The following is a 22068-nucleotide window of genomic DNA, read 5'->3' on the forward strand; positions in this document are numbered from 1 at the left end:
ATGTTAGCAAACATTTCCGCTTGCATGAAAAAATAACATCCATTCAAGTTCCAAACAAGACAAGAAACATTACAGAAATATATTGCTCACTACATCAAACATTGTGAAATGTTTGTTGGTGGTCTTATATCATTCACTGTAGCATACATTTTCCACATAATAATCAAGTGGATTTCCTTACCTTAGAAGAAAGAAGGTCCTTGCTGCTTCAAGTCCATGTTTGATTCAAGCCCATGTAGAGCGCTGCCCATTGACTGTATCCCCAAAAAACCGCCATACAAAATCAATTGAAACAGCTCTCTCAACAATACATTCAAAATAAACTGCTTTAAACAATATTCCATGCTACTTCTGGACTCATTCCTGCAGTGCTCTATAGGCTATACATTAGGACCCTGCAAAGCCAAGGGTTTAAGCTGCTCGCTACAGTGAGATACACATTATGGACTCTGTGCGCCCCTAGTGGTTGAATGCCATTATTGACGGTGCACTGCCATCTAAAAACATCACCTTCGCATCAAGGACATACTGCATCTGTAACAAGCTAGCTGCTTTTTAACAGAGAAGTTGTCAATGAATCAATAAAGCACAGTTAGCAGAGCTTTATGGGAATCAGCACGGTGTCAATGTGTTTTTAAAGGATAACGCCTGTGTTTTTTAATTGCATTGCTTACATCAACAAATCCTATGAAAATAACATCAACAATTCACTTGCTGTACTCCTAAGTTGGCATCATACAGTTTTGCTTGTGGTCATACATCATTGACCACAAGCAAAATGAATGTGAATACCAACATACAGTAGGCTATTGATAATTACGGATCAAGAGATTCTTCATGATCAGGTGGAACACTATAAACATTTCAGCTCAGCCCAACTATAAGCCCATTTATTGTTTTTATTTTCATTATTATTAGTAGTAGTAGTAGTAGTAGTAGTAGTATTGTTGTTGTTGTTGTTGTTGTTGTTATTTAGATATGCTCTGAATCAATAGTCATACTATGATGTCAAATTGTTATGAATGGGTTATTTTTATTTTCAGTGAAGCTTCATCTCGAAACATTATGTTTAAATGCCTTATTCTCCTGTGATGCCGACCCTGGAACCACCTAAACTGGTTTTGGTCACATCATTTTGTCTCTTTCTCTAGATAAGGAGCTTGCCAGGGTTCGCAAGGCGCTTGTGAAGAGGATTTCAGCCCCAGTTCTTAAGGGTCTCCTGGATGACCTTTTAGAGGATGGAGTCTTGAATGATGAGGAGAAAGAATCAATACTTGAAGAAAGCCGTGCCAGAGCAGACATGGTACGCAGACTCATAGACATGGTGAAGAATAAAGGTGACAACGCCAGCGGGAAGATGATCGCCCACCTGAAGATCAGAGACCCTAAACTTCATTCCAGCCTGGGTCTGTCCACTGGGGAAGCTCAGGCTGCAGCAGGTGAGTTGGCATCTTTCAGTTAACGCTGGCCACTGCCGTCGTCTGAGCTAGTAACAATAATGCCTGGGAGTATCTTTTACAAGACAAGTATGGTGCAAACCCTACATGTTGCATCATCACTTTATAGTAAATGGCCTAATTTCTATAGCGCTTTTATCCAAAGTGCTTTTTATAATGAGTAGGTACATTCACCCATTCAAACACCGATGGCAGCAAGCTACCATGCAACCACCGACCTCTTTTATCCAAAGTGATTAGTGGACGACCCGCTCTACCTCTTGAGCTACAACCGCCCATGGTATCAAGGATTTTATACAATCATTACCAATCCATGTGTATTGTCTGAAAAGTTTCCCCAAAGTAGTTTACATACATGACCATAACAAAGAGCAGCAAGTGAGAAGTGCAGCTAGCTTGTTAACAGAGAAGTGAATCAATAAAGCACGGTTAGCAGAGCTTTATGGGAATCAGCAAAGTGTGACTGTGTCTTAAAAGGATGAGGCCGGTCTTTTTTAATGCATTGCTTACCGTCAACAAATCCTATGAAAATAACATCAACAATGCATTTGCTCTTCTCCCGTTACTTTCTGACTTCCCATATACCCAAAAAAAAGCACACACAAAAAACTTAAAATACAGCCCACAAAGCCCACGCTAAATGTTAGCACGAAAAGTCAAGCTGTTTTAGTTATTAGCAAATCAACTTCGAATTGAAACAATTCTTCATTACGCCGGGACTATTTTCAGAGCGGAACTTCCTGAGATCACAAACGTGTTTACATCCAGCTTATTGAGTTATTAAGTCTGCTGGCTCGGTGCGTTGTGATGATGAAATATGCTAACAGCATGGCTCTTTGATTATTTTTATATATGATAGAGTTCTATGCTGAATTCAGGCTGACATTGCCTGGAGTCTAACCAAGTTCTGTGGGGGAGGGGGATTCGATTTTCCCTAACGATCCAACGACCAACGCTGCTGAGACATTGCTTTATTGGGCACCGGCTACATGGACGAGACTTGTTGGCAAAACAAAATCATTGCTGATTTTGTTATTTTCATATGATTTGTTGATGGTAATGTTATGGTTCATTAGGTGAGAGTAGGCATTATCCCCTCAGATCACATATGATCATGTTTACCTATGTGTTTCTGGCTGTCCTGATCATTGAATGATGTTTGGTTCCCTGGTGGAAGTGGGATTGTTGCTTTAATGTGCTTTACAATGTGACCTTTCCCCCTTACTTCCTGTGGGGATTACTTCCGGTGTGAGGGGGTTAGCGTATACGAGGAGAACGACAGGAAAGCTGGAACTACCTTGATGTTTTACAGGCCAATGTTTTTCAGTCTCGCTTCGGCGAGGCACCATTGAACTAGTGAGGCTTGGACGGCTCTCACTTTTGGAAAAGATGACAGCGCTTATCTGGTGGCAGGAGGGGTCAAGCTGTTAGCCGGTGGGAGAGTGACAGTTGGGTGATAAGATACCCCTAGACACTGTGGATAAATAAGCCTGAATCCCTGGTGTTTCTACTCCAGGGTGTGAGGGGGCGCTGTGAACTGCAGACACAGTGTCTGGGCGGAGCTAGGCCAGAGGTTATAAAGGATTGAAGAATGCTTTGTTCTGGGTCATTTGCCGTCTTAAGGGAGTAGGTGTGAGCAGGCCGTGAACCGGATCCGTGTGTGGACTTTTTGTTTTTGTAAATAAAGTGTGTTACAATTTACTCTCTAGTAAATGGACTTATTTAAAGGTTAAAACGAAACTTCTCACCACAACACCAGTTTAATTGAGAAGCTGGAAACCAATGTGTGATAGTAAGCAATGCATAAAAAAAGCATTATCCGTTAAGGAAACCGATTGGTTGCATGAAACTCCTGGTTGAGTAATAATAAACTTATTTATACGCTCTTACGCTCTGTCAGGACCTGCTTGTCCTACCACCAGTAATGAGCTGAATAGAGTCCAGTGAGATGGGAGTGTGTGAAATATCAGGAAATGGTTGCATTAATCTACTCACCTCATTGATGTTGTAATACGTTTATTCATTCAGAAACTCCCGCTGCCATCTGTGAACGTGAACTCAAATCCAATCTGACGAAGAAGCTTCAGTATCTGTTTGAGGGGATTGCTAAAGCAGGAAACAAGACACTTCTGAATCAGATCTACACAGTGCTTTACATCACAGTGGGAGAGAGTGGAGAGGTCAATGTTGAACATGAGATCAGACTGATTGAAGCAGCATCCGGGAACCAGAGACCAGAAACATCAATCAAATGTGAAGACATCTTTAAACCCATACCTGGAAGAGGTGAACCAGCCAGAACAGTGATGACAATGGGAGTGGCTGGCATTGGGAAAACAGTCTTAACGCAGAAGTTCACTCTGGACTGGGCTGAAGACAAAACCAACCAGGATATACAGTTCACATTTCTGTTCACTTTCCGAGAGCTGAATCTGCTGAAAGGGAAAGAGTACAGCTTGGTGGAACTTGTTCATCGCTTCTTTCCTGAGGCCAAGAAAGCAGGGATCTGCAGTTTTGACGAGTTCCAGGTTGTGCTTATCTTTGATGGTCTGGATGAGTGTCGACTTCCTCTAGACTTCCAGAACAATGAGATCCTGACTGACGTCACAGAGTCGACCTCAGTGGATGTGCTGCTCACCAACCTCATCAGGGGGAAACTGCTTCCCGCTGCTCGCCTCTGGATGACCACACGACCTGCAGCAGCCAATCAGATCCCTCCTGAGTGTGTTGACGTGGTGACAGAGGTGAGAGGCTTCACTGACCCACAGAAGGAGGAGTACTTCAGGAAAAGATTCACAGATGAGGAGCTGGCCAGCAGAATCATCTCCCACATCAAGACTTCACGAACCCTCCACATCATGTGCCACATCCCCGTCTTCTGCTGGATCACTGCTACCGTTCTTGAGTCTGTGTTCAAAACCAGTGAGAGAGAGGGCCTGCCCAAGACTCTGACTGAGCTGTACATCCACTTTCTGGTGGTTCAGTCCAAACGGCAGAACGTCAAGTATCATGGGAGAGCTGAGACAGATCCACACTGGACTGCTGAGACCAGGACAATGATTCTCTCTCTAGGAAAACTGGCTTTTCAGCAGCTGGATAAAGGCAACCTGATCTTCTATGAAGCCGACCTGACAGAGTGTGGCATTGATATCACAGCAGCCTCAGTGTACTCTGGAGTGTTCACACAGATCTTTAAAGAGGAGTGTGGGCTGTACCAGGACAAGGTATTCTGCTTTGTCCATCTCAGCATCCAAGAGTTTATGGCTGCTGTCTACATGTTCCACAGTTACACAAATGGGGATGAGGAGGTACTGGAGACATTCCTGGGATGTGAATGCTGTGACCCATCCCTGGATGTCTTCCTGAGGAATGCCATGTACACATCCCTGGACACAAAAGATGGCCACCTGGACCTCTTTCTTCGCTTCCTTCATGGCCTCTCACTGGAGTCCAGCCAGAAACTCTTAGGAGGCCTGCTGGGTCACACAGACAGCAGAACAGAAATTATCCAGAGAACCATCAGAAACCTGAAGGAGATGGAGAGCTCCGTTCTGTCTCCTGACAGAAGCATCAACATCTTCCACTGTTTGATGGAGATGAAGGACCAGTCAGTACATCAGGAAATCCAACAGTTCCTGAAGTCAGAGAGCAGATCAGAGACACAACTCTCTGACATCCACTGCTCAGCTCTGGCCTACATGCTGCAGATGTCAGATGAGGTTCTGGATGTGTTTGACCCGCAGCTCTACAAGACATCACAGGAGGGACGACGGAGACTGATCCCAGCTGTGAGGAACTGCAGGAAGGCTCGGTTAGTCCTGAATCCTGATGTAAATACCAACTGTAGAGTGGCCTTCATACCTGACACCTTCAGAATTACAATAAAGATCTATAGTTCCTCCTCGCTAAAAAAACGTGCCTTGCGCCTGCCTCGGGAAGATATCAATATGGCTTTACGCTGCCAAATGCGCTTTAGGCCGAATGGGCGTGGCGCACTCCCTGAATGGGCGAGAATGGGCGTTTCGGCGTTAAATATCGGCCTAATGATATCTTCCCACCTGGCGTAAATTTAGCGCTTTGCACTTTTGAAAACCAGGCCTATTCAATGCTCTGGCCCTCTGGTTCCCCTCTGTCACCCTTCTCTGTGTCACTCTCTCCCTCTCTCCTCAGTCTGACAGGCACAATACGACTCTCTCTCTCTGACTACCTCGCTCAGACAGACACAACACACTTCCCATAGGAAAAATAAGTTGTAAGTTCACTGCCTCGCATGTCCCAGCATGCATTGTGGTACTCCATTTCGCTACTAAATAGCAACCAAATGAGCCGAAATATATGGTTGCATGCTCCCAAAATAATGTGTAATGGTAACACAACCTGCAATTGTAGAACATTTCAATATTGGACCAAATAAAACATCGAAATGAAAACACCACCCTATGTGAAACATATATGTCCTCCTGGGCCTATATATACCCCTTGTCGATTTAACGTGATTTAGATAAGTGACAGCGGAAGGCGCTTCTACTGTCATCTGCTATACTGTGATGTCTGCTCCAATAACTTTGCCCTACTTCACATTTAGTTTTACAATAAAAACACATTCATGCAATGACTTTACATAATGTAGGGTATATTTATGTGCATCATCCTTCAAGCAGCAGGCGAGAGAAAATTATATCTTTCTGGACAAACTTTCACCAATCTAATAGGCTATATTTTTCTAGCTGATGCATTTAGAACATTCTTTTCACTTTGATCTTGCTATAGTGTAGGGTATTTACATGCTTACAGTATTTAAACTGCAGTTAGATTGGTTTGAGAAGCATAATAATATGGAATAATAGCCTATATATGGAGACAGACAGACTGGATGAAGGGAGGGGGGGGAGGGGGGCAGAGCGCTTGGCTTTGTCTGGTTTTACCGGATTTGTCCAGGAATTGGAGCTTAAAAGGCAAGCGTGTGACTCTTTACTGCAATTCTCCAATGAGCGAACTATGCATAATTCTACGCTTAAAAGGCATGGTTATAATGGTTGAGGCTGAGTGTAGCGCCGATACCAAGATAGCGAGTGCGCTGGTCCACACCCACTTACTGCGCTAGGCGGCCTAGCGCTAGGCCTTAAACGCAGTTTCTACGCCGATTGCAATGATAGGGCCTTAGAAGTCTGCTACCCGACCTGAACCCAACGAGACCCAAGACTCGATGTTCGGGTAGGGTCAGATAGGTCCTCGTTTTTAAATAAACAATTAGGGGTCGGGTCGGGTAGGGCTCGTTATGCTCACTGTTCACTGTAATCACTGGTTCAGGTTATGTTTCACATTCTAGTTACTGATCTACCAGATTGGCTGTTTCTTGAGTTTCATTCTTTAGTCTAATTAAACTCTATTGGTGTAATGTCTATCGATACTCCATGTCTTCTCCTGTGTCGGGCTCATGTCAGAAAAATATCAGACTTATAGAGAGTGGCATGAGATGGTCTCAGCTCTGAAGCCATGATCTCAGGTCTGAAGTCCAACTCTTCGTTTATTCTTTATTCAGATTAAGGCGCTGCGAGTTGTCAGAGACTCACTATGAAGTCCTGGGCTCAGCTCTGAAGTCCAACCCCTCCCATCTGAGAGAGCTGGACCTGAGTGCCAGCAAGCTGCATGATTCTGGACTGAAGCTGCTGTCTGCTGGACTGGAGAGTCCACAGTGCAGACTGGAGACTCTCAGGTCAGACATCATATTTTGTAATGGGTTGATATGAATATTGTAATTTGAGGATGTCTGTATCTGAGTGGTTCCATCTGAAATCAGACGGGATCTGGTTTTAGAGGCTTAGATCTAAAATGATCCTATAAAGAAGAATATATATACAGTATATGCGTGTGTGTGTGTGTGTGTGTGTGTGTAGATTTTCTTAGGATAATTTGAGATCTAAGCCTCTAAAACCACACACACACACACACACACAGACACACACACACACACACACACACACATATATATATATATATATATATATATATATATATATATATATATATATATATATATATATATATATATATAGATATAGATATTAGGGCTGTCAATCGATTCAAATATTTAATCGCGATTAATCGCATGATTGTCCATAGTTAATCGCGATTAATCGCAAATTAATGTCCATAGTTATTCGCAATTAATCGCTAATTAATCGCACCATTTTTTATCTGTTCTAAATCCACCTTAAACTGATATTTTTTAATACTCTTATCAACATGGGAGGATACGAATATGCCTGCTTTATGTTTATTATTATTGGAACAATGACAAATACTGTCCAGAATATTCTTCAGAATAACCTCAAGGGTGTGCATGCTGAACCATACTGTATAGTGAAGTAGAAGCATATAGGCTACTGTAGTAGGCTGCGTAATTAGCCTACTGGTTCATCTGAACAAAACAAACTAAGCACAGCTTAGAATTGCATTTATAAATGTATTTTGTTATAGCAGCAGTGTAGTAGGCTAGTGAATACACTAGAGTAAAACTACAGTAAATATCGGCAAATGAAGACTAAGGTCGCTTTCACATATAAGCTGGTGGACTCTGTGCGATTCGGGGGGGGTGAAGTTGCAACATTGTTGCGATTTTCATTTGGTCTGGTCTGGTCTATTGGACAGAATAGAGAAGGGAAATCTCTCCTCTCTTCAGCAGGCTTCTTGCCTGTCTGAGGGCTGACTGAACAACACAAGTGAATCCGCAAAACACAAACCTGCGATATTGGGATTTCTGGTTTTACTTTGGTGTTACTATCAAATAAATATTTGACAAGAATGTGCCCAATATGAGCAGCAGATGAGGCAAAAAGCTGTTGAACATTTCATTCTGCAGATGTGACGAGTAGCCTACGTACCGAAGGATAGCCAAGCCAGCTGTTGAGAAACAATGTGTTGTTGTTATGACGACGTACGTCACGCGGCGCGCAGGTACTGTAGTACACGTGTGCGCACCACAGTGTTTGTTTTGCTCCCTTCTACCGTCTTCTACTCATGACATCTGCTCACCCTACTTGAAGCTGAATTTGCCATTAATACCCTTTTCGTCCTCATTTTCTGCTCCTAATAACACGCTATTATCGCGTAAAATTTGACAGCCCTAATATATATATATATATATATATATATATATATAGTCGCTGTCCGATGAAAACCACTTAACTCAATTTTGTATTATTTTTACTTTTTTACTATAGATGGAATATATCCATTCGCCTCTATGTACTGGTAGGTTTTGACATCTAAATGACCAATAAAAACATGTTTTATTGGGTAATCTATTTAACACGTATCACCATTGGATGTTAGAGCTGCCCATAACACCGCTTATGCGACGGCAGAAGGGGTGTGGAAATACCCCATACGCTTCAAAACAAACCCAGTGCACAGTCAACATAAACTCGATTGGAGAAATCAGATGTTTATGAACACATCCTCGGTCAGTAATCAAATGTACATGTTAAAAACACTGACATGAGGGGGGAAAAGATTTGATTTGCCTAGATTAGCGACAGAGGGCCAAATGGCTGTAACATTAACGTTACGTTCAAAGGGAAAGCATCAGCTTGCTTCAGGCACTGATCTCACACTGAGACAAGGTGTAAAGGTTAAAAAGCCTTTATTTTCTAGGGCATAATAAAGTTAAAATAATCACCGCCCTTTTGTTTCTATAATTTTGTACTTCAAGAGCACCTCACATTCCTGGAGCCGACCAGTGAGCACTCGGTAATTGCCTTTTTAATTAACGTTACGTTGTCGTGCTCGCCATAGGCGATTCTAGACCTTCCAAACAGGGGTTGCACCACCCAGAAGTCAATATTACTCCGGTAGGGGGGATAAAGAAATGTTGTCAATTTTAAAATAAAATGCATTAATCTGGGGCACTCTGATAGCAAAATGAAGAGGCTAGTATATGAAGAACTACACACATCACATTAATATCCTCTTCACTATGCTGTGGCTTTACAGTGATGAAAAAATAATTGTCTCCTTATATAGCCTATTCTATCTGCATGATAGTGTTTCCCAACCACTGAACCGTGGCCCACTGGTGGAGCACCATCTAGTGGGCTCCTAAAGCAGGTGTTTGCAGTCAACTACTTGAAATTAATATGTGGCAGTCAAAATCTATTTGTGGTGCTCAAAATCTATTGTGGTGTACCTCCACAAATAGATAACTGTATAGGAGACACTGAATGCTATAGGATATGACAACACATTCTGAACAGGGCACTCCTGAAAAAGAGAGCATTGCTCTCAGTGAGACTCCCCCTGTATAAATAAAAGGTACAAAAATAATAATAAAAAAAATCATCTGGCCACTAAGGATTGCACGTGCAGCCAGTGCACCAACGTATAATCGCGCATGGTGCTCGCAATGTTTATGGACATGGCAAATTATCTGATGTGTAATGCTGGTTGAGGTTGACATGCAAACCATGTTTGAGTGAAGCAAAATCTGTGATAGATGCTGTTATAAAATTAATTTTGTTAGCCAGGAAACATTGAGAGATACAGTATGCATTAGCCAACGTTATCACTGAATTGTACCAAATTGCCTAAAGTAATACAATCCACACAATGCCAAGGACAATCGTGAACATGATCGTGAGTACAAACTAACAGTTGTCAAACAAGATGTTTGGTGATACTTTACCTTGTGATAACAGTAACAGGAAATCCGAGTGACGATCGGGTATTTCTGAGAAAGTTCCTGTTTGGCTTGATGGCATGCTGTAGCTCTCAGTAATCATATTGGTGCCGCAGGTAAAAGAAGTCCCAAGATGTTGTCCTTAACGGCAGCAACATGACAGATTTATTCTATAATACAACCATCTGTGTCACTCGATTATGTGGTTAAAGTTCAGTCCTAAAGTTGTATTAATCCTGCTAGAAATAGACAGAATACATAAAGCTAGGCAGAATACAGGAAGCTTTACCTTTAAAATAAAAGCAATAATTTATTATGATGGATCCTCCCCTTAGGCCTATTGTGTCTGGCAATGGGAGTCTCATTGAGCCCCTATCCCAATACATAGACTTTTTTATTAAGAAATTGGTACCAGACCTGCCATCCTATTTAGGAGACACAGGGGACATTTTAAATGCTGTCAACCATCTTAAAGTGAGTCCAGACAGCATTTTAGCTACTCTAGGGGCTCTATCGTTGCAGCGGCGCAGTTTCTAGGCCGAGCGCCAGCCGCAGCGCAAAGCAGTGGGCGTGGAAAGGCGCACTTGATATCTTGGTATCGGCGCTAAACTCAGCCTCAACCATTATAACCACGCCTTTTAAGCGTAAAATTATGCATTGTCCGCTCATTGGAGAATTGCAGGGAAGAGACACACGCTTGCCTTTTAAGCTCCAATTCCTGGACAAATCCGGTAAAACCAGACAAAGCCAAGGGCTCCGCCGCCCCCCCCTCCCTTCATCCGGTCTGTCTATCTCCATATATAGGCTATTATTCCATATTATTATGCTTCTCAAAGCAATCTAACTGCAGTTAAAATACTGCAAGCATGTAAATACCGTAAAATACCAATTATTAGCCCGGCGTTAATTGACAAAATATGTAGCCAGACCCCGCGTCAATATGGGACCTGCGGCAGTTTGGGACCTGCTTTAATTATTTTTGTACAAAAATATTGCTCAGCAAAGATTGTAAATAGTATGAAATTGTTTATTTAAACCATTTATTTTAATGAGTTGGCTACAGTCAGCACCCCACACGATTGCTTGTCTATGGGGAGAGCCGCGCCTCCCTCTCAGCGCAGCAGAGCACATTGCATGCCAGTTCTGGCCTGTACATGAAATCAAATAAAATTTGAGCTGAACTGTGACCTACCGGTATTTACCACTAAACTTTCTCCGCTGAAGGTGAGAGAACATGATCATCATGTGAGCAGATTATTTGTTGCATGCGCTGCCTCCTCCGCTGTTCATCACTCACGGAGCACCCTCTTCAGTAGCGCACATGTGAAAGAGCGGTGAAATACCAATTAGAAGCGGACTTCTATGCCCGCTGGCAGGGAAATATACCATAGGCACATTTCTCAAAATAATTATTACACCAGAGATGTCGGTTTTAGTGTATAAAAATCTTCAGGAAATGCCTACACAATTTTCAGAATCATCAGATGTTGAGGGAAAACGAATTTTGATCAGCAAGTTTCGTGCATGTGTTTTTTTTCCTCGTTGTTCCCGTTTCCTCGTTGTTCGTATTCTTCATCCGATTTTTCTTCTTCGTTGTGTTTGGGAGATGCATTCAACAGGATGTCGCAAAGGTAAAAAGAAAACATTGAAAAAACTAACCGGGCGTCAAATTGGGACCTGCTTTTATGTACAAAATATGTATCCAGACCCCGCTTATATATGGGACCCGCGGCAATTTGGAAGTCGGCTTCTAATTGGTATTTTACGGTACATGCCTATAATGTCAATTATCTGAATGAAATAATAATACATATTAATTAGGAATATTAGTAATATTAGTAGCCTAGCTAATTTCGGGGGGGGGGGGGGGGGGGTAATAAAACGTAGAGCTATATTACACATAAATGGGGATTATTATGATAGCCTAAACTAAATTTATGAAACTGCATTACAGCTTCACCCAAAGCCTGAGAAGGGTTGCAATCTTATATTCTATTGTATTCTAAAGTATTTTTTTCTATATATTGTATTCTCCATTCACTTTCCTGTCCCCGGTGCACAGAATCCTGCTTTAGGCCTGCTTTTCAAAAGCGCAAAGCGCTAAAAGTAGGCCAGGTCGGAAGATGGCTGGAAGATACGAGTACGCCGGTATTTAGCGCCGACACGCCCACTTTGGCGCATTCAGGGACTCCGCCACGCCCATTCGGCCTAAAGCGCATTTGGCAGCCTAAAGCCTATTGCTATTTTCCCGAAACAGGCGCAAGGCACGTTTTTTTGCGTTTAAGGCCCGTTTTAGCGCCGAAGGCCTGTGGGAGAATAGGGACCTAGATGTTCAGAGCCTCTATACGAACATACCACATACAAGGGGTTTAGAGGCTCTAGCCCACTACCTTGAGAAGCGTCAAGTAGGTATTCTTCCACCAAATGAATTTTTACTGTCTCTTACAGAAATGGCCCTAAAAAAGAACTATTTTCAGTATACAGGTGCTTATTATATTCAATCTCAGGGCACAGCTATGGGTGCGGCCTTTGCACCGAATTATGCTAACCTGTTTATGGGCCACTGGGAAGAAAGATTTATCAACAACCCTACTAATCCATTCTTTTCCAAAATCCACCTGTACCGTAGGTATATAGACGACATTATATTAATCTGGGATGGCTCTGAAAATGAATTTGGTGATTTCATGCAGTACGTTAACGGTACAGACAGCAGTCTCACTTTCACAGAGGAACATAGCCTCACAAATATAAATTTCTTGGATTTATCCATATCCAAAAACAGTGACACCAGTCTAGAGACCACCATCTACCGCAAGCCTTTAAGCCGCAACACACTATTACATTCCAGCAGCAATCATCCAGAACAATTAAAACAGAATATCCCAGTGGGTCAATTCCTCAGACTAAGGCGCAATTGCAGCCGCCCTGAGGACTTCATCTCAAAATCTGAGGAGATGAAAACACGCTTCCTAGAAAGAGGGTACAGGACAGCTGTGATTGAACGGGCACTCAACCGATCCAAACAGACGGACCGTGCCTCTCTCCTGTCTAAAAACAGCCGAGAGAAGACCCCTCCCCGTATCTGCTTCTCAACAGAATACAATCCCTCTGCTGGCCAGGTAAAGAACATCATGTTAAAACACTGGCATGTTCTAAAAAGTGAGCCATCACTTAAAGAAATCACCTCCAACCTTCCTCTGATATCATTTAGAAGACCGCGTAATATCAGAGATAAAGTTGTTCATAGCTATATGCCCCCGGCTGCAGCCCCTAACACTTGGCTACCGGGGCCCCCTGCTGGTTTCTATTGCTGTGGTCACTGTTCACAATGCTCCAATACACACAAAGCAAAACTGTTCTTTCATCCCCTCAATGGGACCAAATATGAAATAAAAGAATTTATAAATTGCAACTCCACTCATGTCATCTACATGTTGAAATGTCCTTGTGGTCTAATATATGTAGGCCAGACGAAACGAGCACTCAAAATCAGGATAGGTGAGCATAAAACTGCCATACGCAACAAAAATATGGATTATGCGATGGCACGCCACTACTCTGAAGCCAAACATGGTTCGGTCTCCTCCTTAAAGTTCTTGGGCATCGAGAAAGTGAAGCCACCCCCTAGGGGTGGTGATATGATCAACAAACTCCTGAGAAGGGAAGCGTTCTGGATCTTTACCCTCAATGCAGCATCCACTGGAGGAGTTAATGACCAACCTAGCCTTTCATGTTTTCTCTGATGTCTTTCTTTTCTCTGTTCTCCTTTTGACTCTTAGTGGAAGTCTTTATTTAGAACATGTAAATACTGTAAATAGTGATGGGTATATGTTGATTTGTGGTTTTTCCCCCTTCGATATAGCCTATCGTCCTTGGGAAAACAGTGATATATGTATTATATATATATAAAAAAAAAAATCCCCCACATTCATATCCCCATTTGTAAATTGTTTGATGTCATATTTGTGTCATTGTTTTTCCTATTATTATTATTCAAAATGGCTGCTAATGACATCACTGTGGAGGAGGGTATATAAACCTCCCATTTTTCAGTGTTCTGCTTGACTCTGAGGAAGACAGACTTGTCTGTCGAAACGTCAGTCAGCCCCTTCTATTAAAACGTGCAGACGGAAAAGAGTGCTCCGGTGTCTTTACTTCGGGTAGTCTGTGTGAAGTGCCCAGGTAAAATATTATTTTATGCATATTGTCCTCCACTGTTGAGCACCAGGACCCTTTTTATTCCAAACCTGGCTGAAGCGCGCTGGACTCTATTACTACAATAATTTATTACTTGGTAAACAACAAACAGAACAGTCGACTCACTACGGGTTAAAATTGACTTTTCGAAGGCAGCAGATATTCTTGTAGTTTATCTCTGTTCTGTATCTTTCGGATCACACAGAAAAAACGTTACACGTGCATCATTGTTATTACTTTATTTAATTGACATTATTGTGAAGGTTGGAACCGGAGGTTTCTCTTTTATACTGACTGACCTGACACTCCTTTTACTTGGTGATGACAGCGTTCCAAGGCAAGAAGGTAATGACAGTTTGCTATTTTATGCAGAGACCGTTGTCATCTAAACATGGCCAAAGGCTTTCAGGTTAAATTCATGAGGGTACCACATAGGGAGATACTGTCAGCTGAATGACGTGCGTGTGCCATGATCTGAGTCGGACATAATGTTGTGTATGCGTAACACACTTGCTGTAACTTTAAGAGCCAGGCTGCTTTACGACAGGGGGCTGCCGTAAGTGAGAGTCTGAGTGTCGTGGTGGATGTGTGTTGGTAAGATGGTGCCTGTAACCGCATGTATAACAAAACGTTGAAAGCATGTCGTGGTCCAATACTTCTTCAAACATAACATTAGCGACGAGGATGATGGACTCTCGGCTCCCACCTCTCTCCCCATTCCTCGCTCTGAGCCGGTGATTCTGTGGGTTCGCTGGCACAAATCCTTTGAAACGTTCCTCGTGGCCGTCGTGCTATATAAGGCTAATGATGAAAGGAAATTAGCCCTGCTTGTACACAGCCTGGGCAACAAGGGACAGCGGATTTTCTGGACTCTGGGACCCGCTCCTGCATATGCGGACTGTGTCACACTGCTTTCTGGACATTTTGCTGAACCACAGAACGTAATTCTCCAGCGGATTGTGTTCTGTGAACTAATACGGGATCAGCTAGCTGAGCACACAAATGACCCGAAACTCAGAGACAAGTTGCTACTGATGTCACCAGATGAGCTGATTTTGGCAAAGGCAGTAGAGATCGCTTTTCAACATGAGTCAGCAGCTCGCATAGCATCACAGTTAGCATGCACCCTCTACCCCTCAACCCGTGCTATTGACTCAGACAACAGTCAGGGCAGTCAGCAGGCAGGGCCTGTGGTAGTTGTGGCTCCTTATCGCACCCCAGCCGAACCCCAGCCGGGCAGTGGTGTCGATGCTGTGGCAAGCCAAACCATTTTTCTCTGGTCTGTCGCTCTCCTCCCGCACCCGACAGCCCACTGCCGTGTTGGCCTGGCTCACCCATACCAACAACTGTCCATTCAGTGGCCGACAGCCCACCAGCGCGTTCGCCTGGCCCACCAGCGGCGATGACCATCCATTCAGTGTCCGCACTCTGCAGCACTACCGGGCAATGCCACACTCAAGTACTGGCAGCAGCGCCCTGCCAGAGCACCAGGGTCGCAGATGCTCCGTGTCGGAGGAAGTGGCGGTTCAACAAGAGATGGAGAGCGCCTCCCTTCACAGTACTGTACTGGGTCTGGATTCACCATGCCAACTGGGACCACAAGCTGCTCTCCTTTTGGTCTTCGCCAATGCGGGTCACCGCTCAGCTGGGGCCAGCCACCTTTTGCCTGGCTGATGGATCACAGTGGCATGCAAACCGTCTTCGGAATGCGGCACCGTCTCACATCGTGGGCCCATGGACTAGAGAGAACTTGAGCAGACTTTGATTTACCTGATGAACAGCTACGGGGCCCAGCAGTCTGAAGGAGTGTATCACAGACTGTTGACTTAAAAAGTGTGTTCGGAGTATAGTGTAAAAAGGGGGTGGGGAATGAAGGAAGTTGATTGCTATGTTTTCCTGAGTTCCCTGTGGGGGAGGGGGGGGGGGGTGTTGTGTATTCGTAACACACTGTTACTGTACCTTTAAGAGGTCAGGGTTAGGGTTACTGATGAGGGTGAGGGTACTCATGTACATATTGTATATATTTACTCGATTTGATTGCACTTGCAACTTTGTGATTGTCTTTAGTTATCTTCCTACTTCTTATCTCTGTATATTGATGTGACCAATACGCTGCATACAGACACTAAGACAAATTCCTCGTATGCAACTTGCATAATGTGGCAATAAAAGTGATTCTGATTCTGATTCTGAAGAGCCAGATTTTTACAACAGGGGGCTGCCGTAAGTGAAAGTGAGAGAGTTGTGGTGGATGCGTGTTGGTGAGATGGTGCCTGTAACCGCGTGTAAATAAAACATTGACAGTACGTCGTAGTCTGAGACTTCTTCAAACAACACATAACAGAAGAACAGGCTCGCGTACTTGCCACTTAAAGGTCACAAGAGTAAGTCCATTTAAAATGTTAAATGGTTAACTGATGACTGTGTAAAGAAAGATTTTCATTTGTGGTGCTAAATGTGTCTAACAATATTTTAGGTTTATCTAGCCAGTTAGTTTATGAGAAAAACAGTCTTTACATGCTCCTGAAAAAACATGTTTTTGGAGATACGTGGTTTTCATCCGTTGTCATCGGACAGTGACAGTGGCCACTACTCTCCCACAGGCCTTCGGCGCTAAAACGGGCCTTAAACGCAAAAAAGCGTGCCTTGCGCCTGTCTCGGGAAGATATCAACATGGCTTTAGGCTGGTAAATGCGCTTTAGGCTGAATGGGCGTGGCGCACTCCCTGAATGGGCGTGAATGGGCGTTTCGGCCTTAAATGCCGGCCTAATGATATCTTCTGGCGTAAATTTTTGAAAACCAGGCCTATTCAGTGCGCCAGTTGAGCGGGGCGCTCCTCTGCCTCTCCCCTGTCACCCTTCTCTGTCTCTCTCTGAAACCAGGCCTATTCAGTGCGCCAGTTGCGAGGAGCGCTCCTCTGCCTCTCCTCTGTCACCCTTCTCTGTCTCTCTCTGACACTCTCGCTCAGACAGACACAACACACGTCCCATAGGAAAAAGAAGTTGTAAGTTCACTGCCTGTGAAATGTCCCAGCATGCATTGGGCTACTTCATTTCGCTACTAAATAGCAACCAAAGGAGCCAAAATAGATATAAAGGTAGATCTAAATAATGTGTAATGGTAACACAACCTGCAATTGTAGAACATTTCAATATTGGACCAAATAAAACATTGAAATGAAAACACCACCCTATGTGAAACATATATGTCATCCTGGGCCTATATATATCCCTCGTGGATTTACCGTGATTTAGATAAGTGACAGCGTAACATGCTTCTACTGTCATGTCCTACTGTGATGTCCGCTCCAATAAATTGGCTCTACTTCACATTTTAGTTTTACAATAAAAACACATTTATGCAATGACTTTACATAATGTAGGCTATATTTATGTGCATCATCCTACCTGCAGCAGGGGAGAGAAAACGATATCTTTCTGGACAAACTTTCACCAATCTAATTAATCTCAATCTAATCTGTACGGTGGTGCAGTGGTAAGCACTATCGCCTCACAGCTCGAAGGTCATGGGTTCGATTCCCACCTGGGCCGATGTGAACACTGAAGGAATGCGTGCCCGTCCGCATGTCCTCGAGTGCCCACCAACCGGGTGGGGGTCGGCAAAATGGCCTTTCTGTGTGGAGTTTGCATGTTCTCCCCGTGCCTCCCGGGGGTCTCCTTCATATAGGAACCCCCTTCACAAAAACATGCAACATCCTGGTTGCTTATATGGTTCCTCCTCTGATCGTTAAGGGCGCCTGTTCAGAGGGAGGGGAACTGGTTGGAATAGCGTGAACCTCCCACGTGCTATGTCCTACCGGTGAAGCTTCCTCGGGCAGGTGAAAAGAAGCGGCTGACTTGACTGCCCATGTCTCGGAGGATGCATGGAATCAGTCTCGGCTCTCCCCAGATCGGCAGAGGATGGAGTAGCAACCAGGATTGAGTAATTCAAAATGAGCACTAAACGGGGGATAAAAATGGGATAAAAAATCGGGGGGGGGAAAAAAAAATAAAAATAATAATAATAATAATAATAATCTCATCATATAGGGAAAGGCTATATTTTTCTAGCTGATGCGTTTAGGACATTCTTTTCACTTTGATCTTGCTATAGTGTAGCGTATTTACATGCTTGCAGTATTTAAACTGCAGTTTATTGGTTTGAGAAGCATAATAATATGGAATAATAGCCTATGGAGACAGATAGACGAAAGGGAGGGGGTGAGGAGAGTGCTTGGCTTGTCTGGTTTTACTGGACTAATCCGTGGAATTGGAGCTTAAAAGGCAAGCGTGTGATTCGTTTATTGCACTTCTCCAATGAGCAGAGGGTGCATAATTGTACGCTTAAAAGGCGTGGTTATAATGCTTGAGGCTGCGTGTAGCGCTGACACCAAGATATCGAGTGCGCTGGTCCACACCCACTAATCTGGGCTGCGCCAGGCCTTAAACGCAGTTTCTACGCCGATTCAACGATAGGGCCCAGTATATCTGTTCCCCACTGTGATTTTTAATTCATTTTTAATTCGTAGGTGGATTCCAGGATGAACTGATTTTACATATTGCCCCCCACATTTCTAGTTTTAACTTTTTATCATCTTATTTCTTATACTCCTTGTCTCATGTCTGGCCCACATCCTTTTCTACTGTAAGTTTAAGTCTGTTTGTGTACATATGTCTTTCATGTCTTTTATCTTCTTTGTACTTGTATTTTTGTATCTATGTTGGCACTGTTGCACATTACAACAAATTTCTGTGAAAGCAGACAATAAAACGAACTTGAACTCTTGAACTCTTATATATATATATATATATATATATATATATATATATATATATATATATATATATATATATATTCTCATGTTGTCATGTTGTTTTCACACAATCTTTTTGTATTCAAATGTATAACAGTGAACTTTGTTGATGATACTCGCCATAGTTTTAAAGATACAGAATGAGATGGTCTCAGCTCTGAAGTCCTGATCTCAGCTCTGAAAAACAACTCCTTTATTCTTTATTCAGATTGATGGGCTGCATGTTGTCAGAGACTCACTTTGAAGTCCTGGCCTCAGCTCTGAAGTCCAACCCCTCCCATCTGAGAGAGTTGGACCTGAGGGACAGCAACCTGTATGATTCTGGACTGAAGCGGCTCTCTGCTGGACTGGAGAGTCCACAATGCAGACTGGAGACTCTCAGGTCAGACATCAGATTTAGTAATGGGTTGATATGAATATTGTAATTTGAGGATTTTAGAGGCTTAGATCCTGAACATCGGGACCCGAGACCCGATGGTCAGGTAGGGTCAGGTAGAGCCTGATTTTTAAATAAACAATTACGGCTCGGATTGGGTAGGGCTTGATTGCCTTGGGCACAGGCTCGGCTAGGGCCTTCATTTTAGGCCCGTGTAGGGCTCTAAATGATAAGTTTACATGATTGTCTGGTGCAGATGTTACTTAATGTAACAATTAAGGAGGTCAAATACTTGGTAATTGTTATCTCTAAGGACAAGGCAATAACTGAAAATATGAACATTGGAAATGTATTGACAAATGTAAATAAATTCTGAACAAGTGGCTGCATCATCGTCTTATTATCCAAGGAGGATAGTTTGTTCACACTCATTTACCCAGCCTTCCCCTTATACATATCAACGAGAATGATTAAATCAATAAAGTCAATTTTAAGTTAATATGGAAAAACAAATACCAATACATTTGACAATTAAAATACATTGTACATTATAATAAAAAAACATGCATACAGGCATACATACATACATACTGTATGCATTCTAAAATCATCAGGGATTACACAAAAAGTCACAGACTTATTTCCAATGTGGCCCTTGCTTGTAGACATATAGTACACATAGGGACATACAACAAACAGGTTCATGATGAACACAGCAACAACAACCACAACAGCAATAACATCATCTAAAAATATCAAAGACCCTTACTAACTAATTGACAAGCATATTCAAGTGCATGCATTTGAACACATTATGACAATGACCCTTCCTCTAAGACTTTTTCTATGAGCCACATTTTAACTTTTGCTTTAAAGTTGATACAGTTTGAAGCCTCTTTGGTGGCCAGTGGCAGCTTATTCCATTCAAGAGGCCCTAGAAATGCAAATGAGCATTGGCCAAAATGTATTCTCCACCTTACTGAATGCAGGTTTCTGTACAACACAATATACTGGCATTACTTTTGCTTGCCAGTACACGGATTTCATCTATATTTGACAATAAACTGTGGTCATTTAGGAAGTCAATGTTTCCCTATTTAAAATGCTGAAAGCACAGCCAGTATTATCAAAGTTGGTGCACTGTTGAGAGAAAATAATGTGTTTTGGATATGTAGTTGCCACAAAAATAAGCAATGTAACCACAAGGATTCGAACCCCGTCCTAAACCAGGAGTCCAGACCAATGACTTGTGCTTTTTGAGGCAACAGTCTATCCTTATGTGTGTCTCATTAAATCAGTTCTACACACTGTCTATCTTATATCTATGGGGCATGTTGCTATGGTGTTCGTATGCGCAAAATACCATATGCATTGTTATCAACTGTTATTGCTAACAATGGCTAGCCTGGCTAGAGCTAACCCTACTGGTATTTCCAAATTATATATTATCTGTGTTTATTGAGCTTAAACACAATAGATAGTATCATCATATCAAATCAGTGTCATCCAGAGATGGGGACTTGGACTTAAGACATGTACTTGAGTTGCACTTAAGTCGTGCACACACAGTGACTTGAGACTTGTCCTCAAAAACTTGAGACTTGACTTGAGATTTTGGACATTAAAGGAATGTCTAATGATAATGTCAACTAATCAATGCTGATACTTTATTTTAATAGATAAGGGAGTGAGGATAATACAGTACATGCTTTGAATTCCTTAGCTTTTGCTATGCCATGTGCTGACAGCACACTATTTACTACACACTTACAGCCCCACACTTAAAAAGAAAGCATTTACTGCATAATGCTGCATAAAGGGCTGTTTGATGACAAAGTAAAGCCCTGAAAATTGTCAAACGATAGCGTACATGTACACTGACAGTGATTTGTTTAGGTGAGCCTTCTTTTAGGTGGCTAAATTGCATTTTTATCATCTTCATCACTAATTCTCCTTCAGGCTAAGTCGCTGTATGCTGTCAAAGAGAAGCTGTGAAGCTCTGGTCTTAGCTCTCAGCTCGCAGTCATCTAGGCTGAAATACTTGGATCTGAGTGACAATAAACTGAAGGATTCGGGAGTGAAGCTGCTCTCTGCTGGACTGGGGAGTCCGCAATGTCGACTGGAGACTCTCAGGTCAGGATCACTGTTACTTCAACGTATTTAAATCAGGGCTGCCCAATACGTTGATTGCGGTCCACCAGTCGATTGCAAAGGTCTTGATGGTTGATTGGTTCAATGCATCTGACACTTGATTGACATAAAGATCAACCAGTCTGCTGCTGTTAAAGGGGTAGTTCAGTTTGTCTGAAGTGGGTGGTGAGGTACGTGTTTATTGAGCTTAAAAACAATAGATAGTAACATAATATCAAATCAGTGTCATCCAGAGATGGGGACTTGGACTTGCACTTGAGTCGCACTCTGGATGCATTGTGCACCGAGATAGGAGAACTTCAGGCACGACAGGCACAGAGAGCTGTCTGCTGAGTGTGAAGGGGGCCATCAGCAAAAATGTAAAAAAATATATATAAAAAAAAATAAAAAAAAA

The 22068-nt window shown here is 42.7% G+C and overlaps 1 protein-coding gene across 1 annotated transcript in view; it reads left to right on the forward strand.

The window, feature by feature from the left end:
• Positions 1-1300: 1300 nt before the first annotated feature.
• The window catches only part of LOC310791478 (protein NLRC3-like), a gene marked incomplete at both ends in the record, with an annotated part of 67249 nt that continues 46481 nt past the window's right edge, over positions 1301-22068 (forward strand). The window contains 5 exons of the mRNA XM_083653163.1: positions 1301-1439; positions 3486-5268; positions 7000-7173; positions 19356-19529; positions 21483-21656. Of these exons, the coding sequence (XP_083509289.1) occupies positions 1301-1439; positions 3486-5268; positions 7000-7173; positions 19356-19529; positions 21483-21656 (2444 nt within the window). The remainder of the gene's footprint in view (positions 1440-3485; positions 5269-6999; positions 7174-19355; positions 19530-21482; positions 21657-22068) is intronic.

Source organism: Poromitra crassiceps (assembly GCF_964638095.1).
Source record: "Poromitra crassiceps genome assembly, chromosome: 16".
Classification (NCBI taxonomy): Eukaryota; Metazoa; Chordata; class Actinopteri; order Beryciformes; family Melamphaidae; genus Poromitra; species Poromitra crassiceps.